Source organism: Chiloscyllium punctatum, chromosome 1, assembly GCF_047496795.1.
Source record: "Chiloscyllium punctatum isolate Juve2018m chromosome 1, sChiPun1.3, whole genome shotgun sequence".
NCBI classification, from domain to species: Eukaryota; Metazoa; Chordata; class Chondrichthyes; order Orectolobiformes; family Hemiscylliidae; genus Chiloscyllium; species Chiloscyllium punctatum.
The window spans coordinates 104,967,722-104,987,612 of record NC_092739.1 but is presented as its reverse complement, the minus strand read 5'-3'; the positions used below and the strand labels follow the sequence as shown (position 1 = coordinate 104,987,612).

The following is a 19,891-nucleotide window of genomic DNA, read 5'->3' as shown; positions in this document are numbered from 1 at the left end:
TGGAAGTTCATAAAACCTATATAACCACAAAATATTAAAATTAAAACTAAATTTCAAATAAATGTATACAGAATACTTGAAATTCTGAATATGAGACTTTTTGATCTCTGAATCCATGTTCTGCTTTTAGTTCTAGTCATATTGCTTGCCTGAAGGTGTCTCTGGCAGCAATGATTAGTTAATGATTAGCAAGTAACTCTTTTATATTCACAGAAAAGCAATATCTGTAACGAAATTAATTGTTTCTGTTTTGTTTTTAATTCATTTTTGTAATACCATGTAATTGATGCACTGAAATTAATTATCACTTTCATTTAAGGTAATTCTATTGAATTTCTCCAATCTTTTCTACCATGTATAACTTTAATTTGATTATGTTATATGCAATAAATAAAACTCACTGAGCCTAAGGATAATATTTTTCAGTTATCGTACACCCAATGGACCTGTAAAATGTTGACATAAGGCCACCTGATTTATTGTTCCAAAGGTTGAGTTTCCATAAAAACAACTGGTGATGTAGTATTACGCTGTATTTGATGTGAACCTATCCTGTGTTTTCCCTAAAGATATTGCAGCTCGTTTGTTCATTGTGTCTTCATCACATATATCTGTAACATACATATTGGATTGTAGTGTAATGCATCTTTCAGTTAAGGTATTAAACCACACTGCAAATTATTGTGGTTCAGGTGGACATTAAAGATTTCATAACACAATGAAGAATATTTCACTTACAATGGTTACTGTGCTAAGTGGATTCAAATTCCATTTTGTATGCAGATAATTCAAGATGTTCTTTCTGGCAGAATAATTTATCTACTTAATTTCTTTAAAATGCAGTATAATTATTGCAACACAAGATCATATTATCAGAAAATAATAACTTGGTAACTAGTTAGTTGGTAATATTAGACACCCCTAATATCTAATGCAGTTTATTTTCATATTCTTAATAATTTCATATTGCTTTTGTTTTTGAAAAGTATTTTTTATCAACTTATATTTAGCATAATAAAATGTCCGAAGTGGGTGGCACAGTGGCACAGTGGTTAGCACTGCTGCCTCACAGCGCCAGAGACCCGGGTTCAATTCCCGCCTCAGGCAGGAGTTTACACATTCTCCCCATGTCTGCATGGGTTTCATCCGGGTGCTCCAGTTCCCTCCCACAGTCCAAAAATTTTCAGGTCAGGTGAATTGGCCATGCTAAATTGCCCATAGTGTTAGGTGAAGGGGTAAATGTAGGGGAATGGATCTGGGTGGGTTGCTCTTCGGAGGGTCGGTGTGGACTTGTTGGGCCGAAGGGCCTGTTTCCACACTGTAAGTAATCATAGCTAACAGTCTTTTGTGTGGGACTTTATCAAAAGCCTTCTTGAAGTTAATATAAAGAACATTCCTCCACTTATCTCTGTCCACCATCTTTGTGACCTCTTCAAAAAACACTGAAGTTTATCGGGCATGACCTACCTTTCATGAATTGACTCTCTCTGATTAACTGAAGTTTTTCATGATGATCAGTTATCCTATCCTTGATTATAAACTCCAACAACTTCCCCACCACAGATGTTCATCTGTAATTCCCTGGTTTCCCTCAGTCACCTTTCTTAAAGAGTAGAGTAACATTGGCAAATTTCCAATCCAGAGTTACAACTCCTGGATCCAGGGAACTCAGAAAGATTATGATTAGGACATTGGTGGTGTGCTACCCTACCTCCTTTAACACACATGGATGGAAATCATCAGGCCCTGGAATTTGTCATGCTTCAGGTCCCCCATTATTGATGATTTATTTTAGCCAATTTTATTTACACCTTGTCCCTGATTCTCTGTTAATTTCTTTGGGACTTCTGGCAGGCTATCCTCCTTTTCTGCTGTGAATACTGAAGCAAAATAATTGTTTAGTGTGCCTGCCATTTCCCCATGGTAATTAACACTCTGCTTCAGAGGACCAATTATATTCTTAGGCGAAAGTGAGTACTGCCAATGCTGGAGATCAGAGTCAAGATGAGAGTGTTGCTGGAAATCACAGCTGGTCAGGCAGCATCCAAAGAGCAGGTAATTTGACTTTGCGGGCAAAAGCCCCTCGTGATGAAGGGCTTTTGCCTGAAACATCGATTTTCCTGCTCGACGGATGCTGCCTGACTTGCTGTGATTTTCCAGCAACACTCTCGTCTTGACAATTATATTCTTAACTCGTCATTTTCACTTTATACAAGAATAAAATCTCTTCCTATTGTCTTTGATGTTCCTTTCAAGATTCCTTTCATAATCTGTTTAGCCATTCTAGTAAACTGCTGTGTTGTCCTTTGTTGGTCTTTATATTTGTTGCATTCTGTGGGATCTGTACTGTTCTTTTTATCTTTATAAGCCCTTTCTTTTAATTTTATGTTGTCCTTTATCTCCTTAAATGTCCATGGCTGTTTTATTTGTGAAGTTAAACTTCTCCTTCTCATGAGTGCTGCTTCTGAATAGCATTAAATGTTTCTTTGTTCATCTTCCACTGTTCCACAGTTGTTCTACATATTAGCAGAGCTTCCCAATTTACTGTTGCAAGTCTCTGCTTCATGCTATTAAAATCTGCCTTACTTCAATCCAAAATTCTACTTTCCAATCTTTGCTTATCTCTTATAGACCTTACATGAAACGCAATCATATTATGATTACTAGATCCAATGTTGCTTGTTCCCTTGTCACATCCAAGACATATTGCCAAAGAAAACTATCTTGACACAGTCTAAAAATTCACATACTTTCTAGCAGATGCTTGTCTGTCTCTCCCAGTCCATTTTCAGTTTAAAATCCCCTTAAAACTACTCTGCCTTTGCTAAGTAGTTGCCTAATTTCAGCATTTATGCATAATTTAACATAATTTATACAATCTAGTCACAGGATAAAACAAACTTTATAAAGCAAAATAACACCAAACCACACAAAAAGATTATCAAAAAGGAGATGAACAAAAATCTGATCAAAGAAATAAAGAGATATAAGCAAATTAAAGAGAAATACAAAAATCTATTCAACCAGTAACTCACGAGAAACCAGATATCTGCATTTTTGATTGAACACTGCCTATTTCCATTGAATATCATTAATACAATCTTGACTTAATATGCTTGTATAAATTTGTTGCATGTAGCTCATCTGCTTGCTAAGATCATTCTAATTTTAAATCTAGGTTTACAGGTTAAAACGATCTGTATAAAATTGGATTCTACTAGAAATAACTGACTGGTAGATGCTGTTCTAGAATTTGACTTTATACGAAAGATTTTTTAAACGATACTCAACATTTTGTCCAGCAAACATATTCTAGAGCATTGAGATTTTAAAATCATAACTCATTCACTGTGCAACACCAAGAGAAGCTTGGTCATTTCTACTTCTTGATTTGATTTTAGAATCATCAATAGCCTACATATTTATCTTTCTTTGTTTCAAATTCATGAATTATATTGAATTATTTTAAATGCCCCTCAAAAATGCTGAATTATGTAATTTAATCGCTTGTCTGTCAAGTTAGTTAATCTGCAAGATGGGAGTTAGTGATGTACAGAATGGTTTCAGCATCCCTGGACTCGGTGGGAGGGAGGAAAAAAAATCCGACATTTCCTCAACCTTTGGCATTCTTCAAGGAAATATATAACTCTGCTTTCAAAGGAAAAGTTCTACTGCATTGTTTTCTCTATGAAACAGCAGACTAACATAGGAACAAAACAATTGAGCCAAGCAGATGCACAAGCAACTGCTATGAAAGAGAAAAAAAATCTTTTTATTTACTCAGATGCAAGTGTCATTGGCTGTCCAGCATTTACTGCCTGTCCCTAGTTGCTCTTGAGAAGGTGGTGGTGAACTAATTTCTTGCACTGCTGCAGCCCATATGCCATAGGTTGACCCATAATGCCCAGAGAGAGGAAATTCCAGACTTTTGACCCAGCAACAGTGAAAGGTGATATATTTCCAAGGCAGGATGGTGAGTGATTTGGAGTGGAATTTGCTGGTGATGGTGTTGTTCCCATGGATCTACTGCCCTTGCTCTTCAAGATGGAAGTGGTTGTGGGTTTAGAAGGTGCTGTCTCAGGATCTTTAGTGAATTTCTGCAGTACATCTTGTATGCACTGCTGCTACTGAGCGTCAGTGGTGGAGCAAGTTGTGACTGTGTTGCCTATTAAGGGGGCCGCTTTGTCCTGGATTGTAGCAGGCTGCTTTGGTGGTGTTGAAACTGCATTCGACCAGGCAAGTGGTTGCCTGACTTGTGACACACATGCCTGACACACTCCTGACTTGTGCCAAGTAGAGGGAGTCGGAAGGTGAGCTATTCACCACAGTATTCCTAACCTCTGACTTGCTCATGTATCCACTGTGTTTAATGGCAAGTCCTGTTGAATGTCTGGTCAATGGTAACCTCAAAGATATTGGTAGTAAGGGAAATCAGTGATGGTAACACATTGTCAAGGGGCAATGTGTTTATATGTGTCCTTTATACAAGAAATCAGATAAATCCAAACCAGCCAATTACCATCTAGAATGTCAAGGGGTGTTAGTTAGATCCTCTCTTATTGGTACTAGTCATTGCCAGTTATTTGTGTGGCACAAATGTTACATGTCATTTGTCAGCCAGCCTGAATTTTGTTCAGATCTTGTTATATTTGAACACGGACAGCTTCAGTATATGAAGAGGCAGAAAGAAAGGATTGTAGATGCTGGAGATCAGAGTCAAAACGTGTGGTGCTAGAAAAGCACAGCCAGTCAGGCAGCATCCGAGGAGCAGAAGAGTCAATGTTTCGAGCATAAGCACATTCTTGATGAACAACTTATGGTCGAAACATTGACTCTCCTGCTCCTCGGATGTTGCCTGACCAGTTGTGCATTTCCAACACAACACTTTTTGACTCAATACATGAAGAGTTGTGAATGGTGTTGAACACTCAGCAATCATTGGCGAACGTTCCTATTTCTGCCCTAATGGTGGAGGGAAGGTCATTGATGAAACAGCTAAAGAAAGTTGCACTGAGGACACTACCCCACCATCTTCCTATGTGTCATGCGTGACCCCAACCAGTGGTGAGTTTGCACCTTGGATACCCCTTGATTCCCATTTTACTAGGACTTCCAGATACCACAATTTGTTGAATGTGGTCTTGACGTCACGGCAGGCATTCTTGCCTCACCTCTGGAATTCAGCTCTTTTGTCTATGTGTGAACTAAGGCTGTAACAAAATCAGGAGCTGAGTGGCCCTGGCGGAACCCAAACTGGCCATCATTGAGCAGGCTATTGCTGAATAACTACTGCTTTATAGCACTATTGATGACACCTTCCATCACTTTACTGATGTTCAAGTGCATACTAATGGGGCGGTAATGGGCCAGATTGGATTTGTCTTTTTTTGTGTGTACAGGACATCCACAGTGTTGGATAGATACCAGTGTTGTAACTGTACTGGAAGAGCTTGCTAAAGGAGTGACAAGTTCTAGAGCACAAGACCTCAGTATTATTGCCAGAATCTTGCAATACCCAGTGTCTCCAACTGTTTCTTGAATTCACATGGAGTGAATCGAATTGACAAAAGACTGGTACCCATTATGATGGAGACCACTGGATGGATCATCCACTTAATACTTCTGGCTGAAGATTGTTGCAAATGTTTCAGCCTTATCTTTTACATTGATATATTGGGGTCTTACATCATTGAGGATGGGGATGTTTAGGGAGCCTCCTCCTCCTCGAGAGCATTGTTTAATTGTCCACCACCATTCACGATTGGATGTGATAGGATTGCAGAGCTTAGATCTGATCAATTGGTTGTGGGATCGTCTAACCCTGTCTGTTACTTACTACTTGTGCTGTTTGGCATGTGAGTAATCCAGTTTGGTAATTTCATCTCAGCAAGGATTGTGCAATGGTCACTCTTACTAATACTGTCATGGACAGATGCATTTGCAGCCTGGCGATTGATAAGAATGAAGTTCCCTCTTGTTGGTCCCTCACCACCTGTCACAGACCCAGTTTAATAATTGTGTCCTTTAGGATCCAACCAACTCAATCAGTCATGCTGCTGTCATGGCAGGCATTGAAATGCCCTAGCCAGACTACATTTATTGTTTAACATGGAAGAATAGTGATTTGTAGAATCATAGAATACCTACAGTGTGAAAGCAGACCATTCAGCCTATGTGGCCCTTCAAACAGCATCCCATTCCTCCCAACCTAAACCTGTAACCCTGCATTTTCCATGGCTAATCTACCTAGTCTGCACATCCTGGCACTCTATGGGCAATTTAGCATGGCTAGTCCACATCTTTGGATTGTGGGAGGAAACTTAAGCACCCAGAGGAAATCCACACAGGGGGGAGAATGTGCAAACTCCACACAGTCACCTGAATATGGAATTGAACCTGGGTCCCTGATGCTGTGATGCAATAGTGCTATCCTCAGCAGTGCCGCCCTGTGCTAATTCATCAGCTGAGAAAGAGTAGTACTTGGTAACCAGTGGGAGGTTTCCTTGCCCATGTTTAACCTGAAGACACGATACTTCATGGGGCTTGAAGTCGATGTTGAGGACTCCCAGGATAACTCCCTCCCAACTGTGTGCTACTGTGCTGTCACCTCTTCCGGGTCTGTCCTGCCATTGCGACAGGAAATATCCAGGTGATGGTGATGTCTGGGACATAGTCATCCTCATGGAATCATACCTGATAAACAATGTCAGACTTGACTACTCTGTGAAACAGCTCTCCTAATTTTGGCACGAGCCCCAGATATAAGTAGGGAGGATTTTGTAGGATCAACAGGGCTGTTTCTGCCATTTTCTTTTCTGGTGCCTCGGTCTAATATTAATATTTGGAAAAATCTCCATTATAATTATTTTAAATATCAATATTAAATTAATTAATTTTCACTTAAGCCTTGCCAACAACTTTTGAAATCCTTATTATGAATAAATCTGACTTTATACAGGCACATCCTGTTTGACCTGAACTTTGCTACTTAGCATTAGATTTCAACCACACCTAGTTTAATTCTATAATAATTAACGACTTTCCAGTTGTATCAATAAGCATATGTAAGAAAATTATCTTTTCAAGGACAGGAGTGATCCTAACTGAAATTTAAACACGTCAAGTTCCAGTCTTAAGTTTTGCGGCTGAGGGAGTGCCTGAATTCTAACTGCATTTTGCTGTAAGAAAGGAGGGAAAATTTGACAAATGAGTCATAACAAGGAAAAGAGCTATCACAGATATATTCAGTTTCCTAGACACTTCTGTATGCTCTGAATGACTAGGTAAACATTAACCAATAGATTATTAACTTACCCTCAACAGGGAATGGTATAAAGAGGAAACAGTAAAGAATAAGGGCAGGAGAAAGGAAAAAAAGGGTCATCGATGTCACTCACAAAATATCATATATGGCAAACTGAGTAATTTCACATCTAAATCTGTTATATTTGTTAATCCAATATAAATTTCCTGTCTGAGTCTCCTTTCCTTAAGTTTTGCCAGACTGCTAATTCAGAAATGAGTGGCAGCTGTGCAAATTACAATTGATGTACATATTGTGTCACTCAATGTTTAATATTTATGTGGATAGAAAAATGTTTAGTTTGACTGGATTTAGTTACTTTCGCAAAAGTATTAAATTCTACATCATCCGTATACGCATTACAAATTAGTAATTGTTCTTTTGTAAAGATACCTCACTGTATGTTTATTTCGTGACTTGACTTGCAAAGAATTGAAACCTTTGCCTTAGCTACTGACGCAGAAGCAACTTCAGGGAAGTATATTGCTGTCCTCACTACTGTGGCCAATGTATGATTCCAGATGCAGTAATCATGTTGATTTTTAACTGCTCTCTGATACAATGGCTTGAAAACTATTTGGATTTATCAAGCTATTAGGAAGTCTAAAAGAAATGAAGCTGCATGGCACACCCAGTGTCAACCTAAACACTCGACACAATCCTCGATAAGTCCCCCTTAGTAACAGCTGGGCGCTTGTGCTAATATTGAGCGAGTTGTCCCATAGACAAGTGAAGCTGTGGCCTGAAATGGTCTGTAATACATCATTCTGTATCACAATATTGCACATCACCAACCCTAGGTATGTCCTGTCTCACCAACCGGACAGGTCCTACTACCTAGTACTGCAGCGTTTGAGAAAGGCAACTTGTCATAACCTTTCAAGGTTAGTTAGGGATAGACAATAAATGTTGGCCCAGCCAGTGAAGCCTACATCATATCTATGAATATGAAAAACACAAGTACACAGTGAATTGTAGGGTATTTTAGCACAGTGATAGTAAACGGTTTTTTAGGCCCCACCTGTCCTAGAAGTGTGTCATATCATGTCTGAACAGGGCAGTTAAAAATAATTACAGGCCCATAAGTATAAAAGTGTTCAATTTGAAAAAATACTGATCCATATTAATAGTAACCTGGAACCCAAAGCTAACTGCCTTTGGATCTGTATTTGCAAATTGGAAAAATGTCATATATTTCTGCATTACTACAGTCATGAAAACTGTGTTAATGTTACACTGCCTGGAGTCAACATTTATTTGTCCAAGATGGTCTTTGTAATTTAGGTCTCTAAACAGCTGAGTATTTTAGTATTTGACCCTTTTGTACTGTCCTCCAGCCTTCACAGCATTTTTTCATGCAGTTAAGTGCATCTTTGTGGAAAAGTCTTAGAAGTGGTGGATGTGGGTACAATTACAACGTTTAAAAGATATTGGTTGGATACATGAATAGGAAAGGTTTGGAGGGATAAGATCAGAAGCAGGCAGGTGGGACCAGTTTAGTTTGGGATTGTGTTCAACATGGACTGGTTGAACCAAAGGGTCTGTTTTCTTGCTGTTGACTCTATGACTCTATAAATATTAGGTGTAATCTACTGCATCTAACTGTTTTAGAAGTGAATCCAGAAATCATTCAATCGTAACGATGTATTATCGAAAATCTCATGAACACAAATAAAGCAATCGATTCCTCAGCCAGTGGCTCCTTGCATTCTGCCTCGAGGCACTCTTCAATGATTAGTTTTGTTGGAATGCATGCATGGGTGATATGTGGAAATATTATGCATGGGTGACATCACATTGGAATGTATTCAAGCATGAAAGCAATTTATCTTAATGTCATAGCTCTTTTAAGTATTTACACAGTAATCTTTTACAAATGTGGCAATAAGTCTGTAATTCTATATTTTATCTTTCTGTTTCAATTGTTAATCAGGCTCTGGTGTGGATGACCCAGTGGGTGAAGTCTCCATACAAATAGATCTTTTCACCCATCCAGGAACAGGCGAGCATAAAGTAACAGTGAAAGGTAAGAACAATATCACAAACAAGCATTCAAATAGCGAGGTTCCCCCAAAATACTTAACAAGAATCCAGGCTCCAATGCAACAATCTGGAAAACATTTTCACAAGCACATGGTTTAAAGTCAGTTTTTCTGGCTATTATTGCTTGCAGTTCAAAACTATCTCCTAATAATTTGTTAATTTTTATTACAATTTTACTCTTTTAAATCCATCCCTTAGCTAATACATCTGATTCTTACTTCCATTTATTCTCTCTGTATGTATTTCTGGTAATAATTATTTTTAACTTTGTGATTTGTGGTATTTAAGAAGCTAGCAGATCTCTTGTGGCATTGCTCATAAATTAGATTACAATGTTCTTTGAAAGGCAGAAATATTATATCATGTAGTTCAGCTTTCCCTGGATTTTGTGGTGCAATGATGGAGAAACCACTAACGTTCATAATCTTAAGATCCCTGATGAGGCCACCAAATTTTGTGTTACAGTTTGGCTCAGGACTGGTCATTTATTTATGAAGTAGTCAAAATGTGAGATTCCAGGTACTTGAAAAGAGAATAAAGCCACAAGATTCAACAGTTTTGAACAAATAGAATAAAATGTACTGTATAAGATTAGAATAGTAATGCAATCTGCAACATATATTTGAAAGATAACTGGATGGGTATATAAATAGGAAAAGCTTAGAGAGATGTGGGCTAAATGCTGGCAAGTGGGACTAGATCATATTGGATGTCTGACTGGCATGGACGAGTTGGACCAAAGGGTCCGTTTCCATGTTGCATGACTCTGTCTGCAACCTGTATTCAAACATTCAGAAATAACATGAAGTGAACATGGATAATGGACAAACTGTAGTTGAACACCCCTCAGCACATTAAATAGCAAATGCAGTCAATCCAGGGTCCTATGTACAATTCACCAAATCTCAGTGAAAGTTTACAAGGGATTCCAAGTCTTCACTTTGGAAGACGTGTCTTTGGAACCACATCAAAAGTCACAGAATTATTATACTGTAGCAGAAGGCCTTTTGACATTCTGTTTGCACTCATTAGTAATGAATGAGCATCATGATGAATGAGCAATCTGCTGCCCTTTCCTTTAGCCCTGCACATTATTTAAATAATCATCAAATGCCCTCTTGAATGTCTTGATTGAACCTGCATCTGCACAATGCAAGGCAGTGCATTCCAGATCCGAATGCTTGCTGCATGAAAAGGTTTCTTCACACATCATGTTTACTTCTTTTGCAAACATGTTAAATCTTCACCACCTCCTTCTTGATCCAATTGGGAGCAGGGCCAGTTTCTCCTTGTCTACTCTGTCTAGAATCCTTATGATTTTCAGAACTTCCTTGTAAATCTCCTTGTAGCCTTCTCCTCTTGAAGGAATATAATCTATCATTGTACTAGACGTTTCTCATGCCTGGGGGGGCCATTCTCATAAATCTCTTTTTCACTCCATCCAATGCAATGACATCTTTTCTGAAGAGTGAGGTCTAACCAGATGTATAAAACCTTTGACACAGCGTCAGTTAGACTCAAAACATCAGCTCTTTTCTCTCCTTACAGATTTTCCAGCATTTTCTCTTTTGCTAACCAGGTGTATGTTCAACGTAACAAACCTGCTCTTAACTCTCTACGATAGTTAAAAAATCTAAGATACTGTATGCTTTGTCAACAGCTACCTACCTGACCTGCCACATTTAATAATTTATCTGGCAAAGTCTCTCTGCTTCTGCATATCTTATAGTGTAGTAGCCTTTACCTTATACTGTCTCTCCATATTCTTTCTACCAAAATATATCACCGCTATTCTCCACATTGAACTGCATGTGCCACCTACCCACCCAATCCACCACCATGTCAACATATTTTAAAGTGTTTGCACTGTCTTCCTCAGGTTATAATGCTTCCAAGTTTTGGAAGTGTTGAAATTGTCCCCTCCAAGTTTAATTAATTAATATAAATCATTAAGAGTAAAGATCCCAATACTGACTCCCAGAGAGTGCCACTGCAAATCTTTATCCACTATTTCTCTTACTTTCCTGTCACACAACCAATTTTTGTCTCCATGTGCTATTCGCCTTTTCGTCCCGTGAGCTACAGTTTTTTTTTCACCAATATGTTTTGTGGCATTGTATTAAATGCCTCTGGCAGGCACATCAACAACATCACCCATGTCAACCCTCTCTATTATCATTCAAAGAACTCCAGAAAGTTAGTTAAACTAGATTTTCCCTTAAGAAATAAGTGTTGGTTCTCTGTATTTAGATCATTTGCCCATGTGACGATTTATTCGATCCTGAATATTATTTACAGAATTTGCCCTCCTCCCAAAGATAAGCTGACTGCTCTGTAATTGTTGGGTGTTTCCTCACAACCATTTTTCCACATAGACAAAATGTTTGTAATTATCCGGTTCTCTGACACCACCCTACCTGACTCCAGGGAAGACCCATAGATAATGGCCAGTGCCTCTGCAGTTTCCACTGTCATTTTATGAGGGAGTTTGTTTGAGAGGGGCGTCCACACGTTTGTCAAGTATTGATCCTTTGCGAAATTTTGTTTTTTCCTTCCTCTGTTTTAAGCTTTTATATTTCTAAAAAATATAGGTCTGATAAAAAAGTTTTAAAAACTCTCCTGCGAAGGAGAGTTTATTTTACACTTGTGAAGGGGAGTTTTTTACAACAGCTTTTTTTTCAATAGAGTTTGTGTTTGTCAAGTTTTGATCTATGAAGTGATTTTTAAAAAAATATTACATAAAAATAGTACATGAAGAAGAAAATATTGTTTATATACAGAGCTTGTGGAGAGGCCTATATGTGGATGGCTCTAGACAGGGTTTTTAAAAATCTGGACATGGAAAGCTGGATGTTGGATTATTTGAATTGTTTTTTCATTGGTTCAGCCAAGTGTTTGATTTATTTTAAATATTTATATGTTTCAATTATTTTTCTGTTTTACATCCTTAATAGCAACGCCGCAGGGAAGGAAAGGTAGTTTATTTTCATATAAAGGTGCTATTGAGAGCTATTTAGGATTAATGTCGCTGAGGGCTTGCAAGAGGCACTGTGTATGATGACTAGTAGATTTAGAGAAGTCATTACACAGCATGATCAGTCAGATAGATGGTTGATTGTCAGGAAAGGTAACAAGGTAATTCAGAGGTCTACTGTTGATATTCCACTCTCAAATAGGTATTCTGTTTTGGGTACTGATGAAAGAGATAGTATCTCAGATGAAAATAGATGTGGTAGTCAGATCTACTAAGAATGAATCTTATCTTAAATGGATCTGTCAAGTTTTGAAAGAATAATTGTTATAGTGGACTCTCCTGTCAGGGCCACAGACAGAAAATTCTGTGGCAGTGAGCATGTCTCTGGGATAGTGTGTTGCTTTCCTGGGGCTTGACTTAAGGGCATCTCAAAACGTTTGAAGCACATTATCTAAAGGGAGAGTGAGAAGCTGGAAGTTGTACACATTGATAAGAATGACATAGTTAGGGAAAGGGTTAAGAATTTGTCAAGTGAATATAAGAGGTTTAGGTTGAAGGTTAGAAAACAGAACATCAAAAGTAATCTCTGGTTTACTTTTGGTACCAGGTTCTAATGAGGGAAGGAATAAAAGGATAAGGCAGATAAATAAGTGGCTGAAGAGGCATACAATATGCAGGGATTCAGTTTCTTGGATCATTGGGCTGTCTTCTGGAACAGAAAAGATGAAAAGGATGGGTTTCACTTAATCTGGAAAGGGACCAATATCCTGCTGGGGAGACTTGCTAGTTCTATTTCAGGAGCCTGTAAACTTATAGAGGTTATGGTGGTGGAGGTAGGGTTGGGGATGGTTCCTAAGTAACAGTAAAAGTAGAAAGAAAGGTGAAGATGGTCCTGAAACAGAAAAGAGCAACTTAACAACAAATGTCAGATGAGCAAGCCAGGGAATGCAATAATTGTGAAGAATTAAACTGCATTTGTTTCAATGCAAGAGGTATTAAAGGTAAGACTGGTGAACTCAGGGAATGTATGGGAATTTGGAACTGACACATTGCAGCTATTACAGAAACTTGGCTGAGGGAAGGACAGGACTGGCAACCCAGTGTTCTGGGTTTGAGATGTTGTAGGAAGAATAGAAAAAAAGGCTAGAGAGGATGGAGAGTAGCATTTTTAATTAAGGAAAACATTAGTATTGTAGTTAGAGAAGATATTTCTGAGTGATCATTTAATGATAATATATGGGTTGAAATAAGAAAGGGATGATCACATTGATAGGATTGTGTTAGAATTAGCTTTATTATCACATGTATTCAAATGAGTATAGTGAAAATTGTGCAAGTTGCTGCTTATGGCACCATCTGAGGAACAAAATTCACTAGGTGCAGCTTTTTTAGTTATAGTTCATGGAAAAATAGAGAAGTTTAAAAAAATGTCCAGCATTGCAGATTTAGGAATAAATTATAAAATGCAGAAAAAATGTACAGAAGAATGGTCTTCCGAACCAGTCCATGTTGATCTATCCGCCCCGAGATCAGCAAGTCACATTGAGACCATACCAGGCCACAGACCGTCACGTACCCCCCCGAAGATGGCCACAGTTGGCCACTGGGAGATTGCCACGCCAGGCCAAGAGGATGTCACGTACCACCAAAAGACCACCACACTAGGCTGCTTGGAGATTGCCATGCTGTGCTGAGAGGATCTCTTGCTGAGCTGGCAGGTTGCCATGCCGGGCCAACAGACTACCATGCTGGGCTGAGAGGCCACCTCGTCAGGTATGTGCTGAGGCCAGGAGTTCCAAGGCCAGGAATTCTGAGACAGCCAGGTCGGAGGCCAGGTGTTCCGAGGCTGGGAGGTCCCACCCCCCACCCCAATAGTCAAAGGGAAATTGAGAAGCAAATATGTAGAGAGATCTCAAATATGTAATATGTCACCATCTTCAAATTCCCCTCAAGCCACTCACCGTCATACCTTCAATATTGCTGGGTCGAAATCCTGGAACTTCCTCCCTCATGATATTGTAGGTCGACCAATACCAAATGAATTGCAGCGGTTCAAGAATATAGCTCACCCGCTTCTCAAGGGCAACTGTGGATAATAAATGCTGATCAGAATTCAACATCTCTGCAGCAATGCGCTCCGAAGCCTCAGCATTGTGAACCCCACCTCACCAGGGCCAGCTTGATCCCCAGATCTCATTGCTAGTCTTTGACAACCAGTGCATTCATTTCCTAAATAGTCTGTAATTCATCAGGTTCAACTGGTAGGAGCACAGGAAGAGTACTTCTTAAGTGAGACTTGCAGACTCAGAAACCTTTTGTGAAACTGACAAGCTGCAGTTGTGCCAAATCGAAAGACTGCCGCTCACTATGTTTTTCTCTTCATATAAAGTGTTAACTGGCAAAACACTCTTCATTCCTCTTTTCCATTTACAAATTGGTTATCAATGCTAATACCTTAGCCCTTAAGTGGTTTATTAATCTTTTGTGTCGCACCTAATGGAATGATTTTGGAAATCTGCACTGCTTCTACTAATGCCTTTCTCTTTTTTATTATATGTTCGTTGTTCAGCCAGCATTTAATGCCCATCATATTTGCCCTTAAGAAGTTGTTGAGATCAAGCACTCGATCTCCTTTCTTCCAAGGAGAACAACCCTGAGGTCCTTTAAGCTAACCTTCTGGTTAGATTTCTTTGTCTCCAGAGCCATTATACTAAATCTGCTCTTCAGCCTGTAAAGTAAATTCACATCCTTTCTAAAATGTGGTAACCACAACTGGATGCAATATTTTAGTTGAAGGCGAAATCTCCTATTTATTTCATGGGAGTCAGTTAGCTCAGTTGGCTAGACCACCTGTTGGCTGGTTTAGAATGCAAATGGTTGCCAACAGCATGGGTTCCATTCCTGCACCGGTTGAAGGCTATCCATTTCAACTTGCCCTGTTGCCTGAGGTATGGTGAACCTGAGATTAAGCCACCACTTGTCATCTTTCTCTAATGAGAAAACAGCTCTGTGGTTTGGTAAGACTATAGCAACTTTATCTTTTACCTTTACGATTTATTTTACACTGTTAACCACACAGCCAATTTTTGTACCACCAGCAAGATTTTTAATCGTGACACTACATTTAGTTGAGCTCCTAGATTTTTCTGTAATTAGTTTGTGTCATTTGTCTTTGTGCACTCTATAGTGCCCCAACTGCAGATAGACGATGTCATCAAGTTATGACTTGCAAATAACACTTTTTTTGATATATTTGTGTTAGAGATATGTAAAACAAAAGAAAAAATGCATTTAGTTTTTATCTTTGATTCACTGATTTTCTTTTTTATATATCTCACCTCAAGTCTGCAGCTAAAATCTGACATTTCTTTAGAAAATGATTGGTTTGTTTTATCAGTCTGTTTTAGTTAAAATCAATAGCACTGAATATTTTTGGTGCAGTTTCTCAGTATAAAGTGACCAGCAGAGTATAAAGTTATGTGGTGATTCTGCATGTTGTAGTTAAGGTACACACAGGAGTATTTTGCTGATAATCACCACCAATTTTCTAACATTACTTATTTTGTGTTTTTCTTTTTATTACTTTTGGGTGCAAAGATTCAAAGTTCAGGAAATAGATGACTTTTAAAAACAGCAATCTACAAGTCATAGTGATTTTTCTAAAGAGCTCAATATTTTTTCTGGGATTTGATGTGAGATTTGTTGAACCAGTTAATACAGTGTGGGGATGATTGGTGTTTTACAGTGGTAGCGGCCAATGATCTAAAATGGCAGACAAATGGTATGTTTCGGCCATTTGTTGAGGTCACGATGATTGGACCACACCTCAGTGACAAGAAAAGGAAGTTTACCACTAAATCGAAGAGCAACAACTGGGCTCCAAAATACAATGAGACATTTCACTTGTGAGTAAATATTGGATTTAGATGCAATAATTTTATGTCGGCATTTTCAAAATTCATACACTTAAAATACAAACAGCAACAAAGATAATCCATGTAAAAGTTTTTTGTAATCTATGTGTGCTTAGGGAATAAACATGTACTCGGGGAAGGATTGAATCATTTCAAACTCAAAAGAGACTATATTACACTTGGGCATAAAATAAAAACAGAAAGTGCTGGCGGAACTCAGCAATTCAGGCAGCACCTGTGGAGAGAAGCAGAGTTAATGTTTCAAGTCCGAAATGACTTTTCTTCAGAATCTACACAGAAAGCGCTGGATTGACAAAGAATACAGTGGCTCATTTTTTATAAAGGAAGGTGAAAGAATCCACTGCTGAAGAGACAGGATCCAAATTTCGTCTGACCGGTATTCCTCCAAATGGGGATCTAAGGCACAGGACAACCAGCAGAAACAGGATTTCTGCAAAGAACCAAAGATATCGGGTCTCCCTAGAACTTAATCAGGTTGAAATTTGCCCAGGACACAATTCACTTCAAACATAACCCTTAATGGAAAAGTGGTAGGGCCAAGAGAGCAATTTCCACACTGGGAATTACACCAACCACAGTCACATGATCACCAAGCAACTTGAATGTTGATCTGTTGGTAGAAATTGGCATCTTTAGATCAAGCACAATCTAGTTGAATGGCATATTGGCATAAGGAGCTGTATAGGCTACTCCTCTTAAATTTATTCAAATATCTATTTGGAACGTGCTGGGTCTTTGTGCTACATGTGAACTGCCTTCCATTATACTTTATCTAATCCTATTTGTGTATTTTTCTATTCCTTTCACCCTTACGTGTTGTTAACCCTTATATAGGACATAGGCATCGCTGGCAAGCCCAGCATTTATTGCCCATCGCTAGTTATCCCTTAAACTGATTGGCATATTAAGCCTTTAAGAGTCGATAACATTGCTGTAGGTCTGGAGTCACATGCAGATTCACCTGGGTAAGGATAGCAGAATTTCTGCTCTAAAGACAGTAGTGAACCAGATTTTTTTTACGATAATCAACAACTGTTGGTTTCGTGGTTGCCGTTAAGCTACTTTTTAATTCCAGATTTTTTTTAATGGATCTAAATTTATGCCTTTGTGGAATTTGAACCCTTGTCCCCACAGCAGTAGCCCAGGGCTCTGGACTAGTACTCCAACGACGTAATCTTTCAACCATCGCTTTCCACTTGCCTAGTTTCTTCTTAAGTTCACTGATACTACTTAAATTAGCTACTCCATGTGGCCAATATTACCTCATACTCAAAAGCCAACATTCCTTATCTTATTCATTGTATCAGTCTCCAGTAATATATAGGATACACCATCTCATTCCAGGAAACAGAAGTAGCCAGCAAAGAGAATCCTTCTCACCAGGATTGTATTTCCCCTTTAATGAAATCGGTAAACTTCAGTATCTTACACCGAAAATACTGGAAATGACAGAAACACAGCACATCTGAGTACCGATCTTTTTTTTAATATGTTACACCTGGATTATAATTGGATAGTTGGAACCCCAAGAAATTTCAGGGGCTATATTATGAAAAGTTTAAGATTAGAACATAAATTTAACGTGTCACTCATTGTCTTCAATAATTTTTGATGCTTTAAAGCAATGTTAATATGTCGCAACAAATCTGAATAGAATTTTTTTTTGTTCCTCTCACAGTATATTAGGTAATGAGGATGGTCCAGACTCATATGAACTGCAAGTCTGTGTGAAGGATTATTGCTTTGCCAGAGAAGATCGAATTATTGGGATTGCTTTAGTACAGCTACGAGATATTGCAGAAAAAGGCAGTTGTGCTTGCTGGTGTCCACTGGGCCGCAGAATGCATATGGATGAGACAGGACTAACTGTTCTTCGTATACTATCACAAAGAACCAATGATGAAGTAGCAAAAGAATTTGTCAAACTGAAATCTGAATCACGATCTGCTGAAGAAAGCAGTTGAATCTTGGATTTTGCGAGGAATGTTTCTTTATTTCAATGCCATTGGCCATTGCATTTTTTTTGGTTTCTAATTTATACCTCGTGCCAATATGTGCAAGTGTTCAACAAATTCTCTTTTGTAAATGGAACTCTGTGCACTACTTTGTTTTGTTAATAAGCATGTGTTGTACACCAATCAAAGTATAGATCTTTATGTGAATTTTATTTATTTATAGAAAGCAGAAATATAAATCATGTTTAGAATAAAATGTTATTGCTTTTAAAAAATAGGATGCTTATATTCATGTAAATAATTTTATGAACTGACTGGAGGCTGGAAGTCCCAAAGTATTTTTTCACTTTTATTGAGCACTGTGACACCACCCTTCAGAGTGAGATGTAAAACTGAGAACACAAACCTACAGTATATCCTAGTTTACATGTCCCTCCAATCAGATTGCCAAGGATTTCTTTACACTGTTGATGAAATCATGCATTTCACATATAGGAGTACAGATACTAAAACAGTTAAATCTTTTCCGTGAAAATACAGTGCTATATACAACAAAGTTCCTATAAAGAAAGAATAGTTTATGCTTAGAATCTTTTAGCCACACTGTCAAGCTTGAAACTTGTAATAGTTTAATTAATGTTTCATGAAACAAATCAGTATGACTTTAGTATGAAAGTTATGTTCTTGATTTTTTTTAAACAAGTGTCACTTTGTTATAACATGAATAGTTTTTAGAAATTAAAAAAACAAATTAATTTGGCAATAAGTGAATAAGGGTGTGGAAGAAAGGTTGACCAAATGTTTATTCTATGATTTTTTTATTAGATTTCTGATAAACTGTGAAACTTATCCTGAATTTGTTACCAATTTTGTTTCTGTAGTTTCTTAGCTATCTGAAGATACGATCCTTAGAAACTAAATATTTTGAAAATTATTACAAATGGCTTTGTGCAATGGTGATATTTGTTGAGCTTCATTCAGGAATACATGAAATACTGTGTATGCATTTCTGTTAACATTTTAAGTGACGGCTGTACAAAATAATCTCCTTTGTAATTCATATTCATTTTTTTGGTTTTGTTGGGGAAATAATTATTTATCTCTAGGCAATGAATTTCTCATTGTTCATCCAATCATCTGTTGTAACTTTGGTGAAGTATCTGCAGAAGCCTTGGGGAAAAAAACCTAAATAGCATTTACTCTGCTGAAGTTACAGTGGGTAATTGAGAGAACCCCTACAGAAATTCTACATTCCAATATTTTGTCTGTGCTACCTGTGCACCTATCATTGGGGAAACCATTTGTATCATTCTTATATATACATGTAACATGCCATTTCTACAAGGTATCATACTATAATAAAGTCACCTGGCAAAGCACAGAAGTATTGTCACTGTTAGATTATCTAGCAGTACTTCAAGATTGAAAAAAGGGGCAGTAAGTTAATTGTATAATATAATTATAAAGTATGAATTTTTCATTTTTTCACTAGAATGTGTTGGGGCTGCTGATATTCCTATTTTTGGCAATCTTAGATTTCTCACTATCCTACTTATAAAAGATACAAAAGAAGTTGGTTCTTACTGCCATAAAATTCATAACTTTAGTTCCACTATAAATTTAGTAAAGTTTTATATCTACCCCCACTGTTTGCATCCTTTAGCTGATGAGTTGTGAGCAC

General features: G+C 37.9%; 1 protein-coding gene across 7 annotated transcripts in view; it reads left to right on the top strand.

The window, feature by feature from the left end:
• Positions 1 to 19,594, top strand: part of LOC140478155 (protein unc-13 homolog B-like) — a 566,607-nt gene extending 547,013 nt beyond the window's left edge. For all 7 annotated transcript variants that reach the window (XM_072571666.1, XM_072571665.1, XM_072571670.1 and 4 more), the window contains 3 exons: positions 9,237 to 9,329; positions 16,066 to 16,225; positions 17,934 to 19,594. In XM_072571666.1, coding sequence (XP_072427767.1) covers positions 9,237 to 9,329; positions 16,066 to 16,225; positions 17,934 to 18,219 — 539 coding nt within the window. In that variant the 3' untranslated portion in view covers positions 18,220 to 19,594. The remainder of the gene's footprint in view (positions 1 to 9,236; positions 9,330 to 16,065; positions 16,226 to 17,933) is intronic.
• Positions 19,595 to 19,891: the final 297 nt, after the last annotated feature.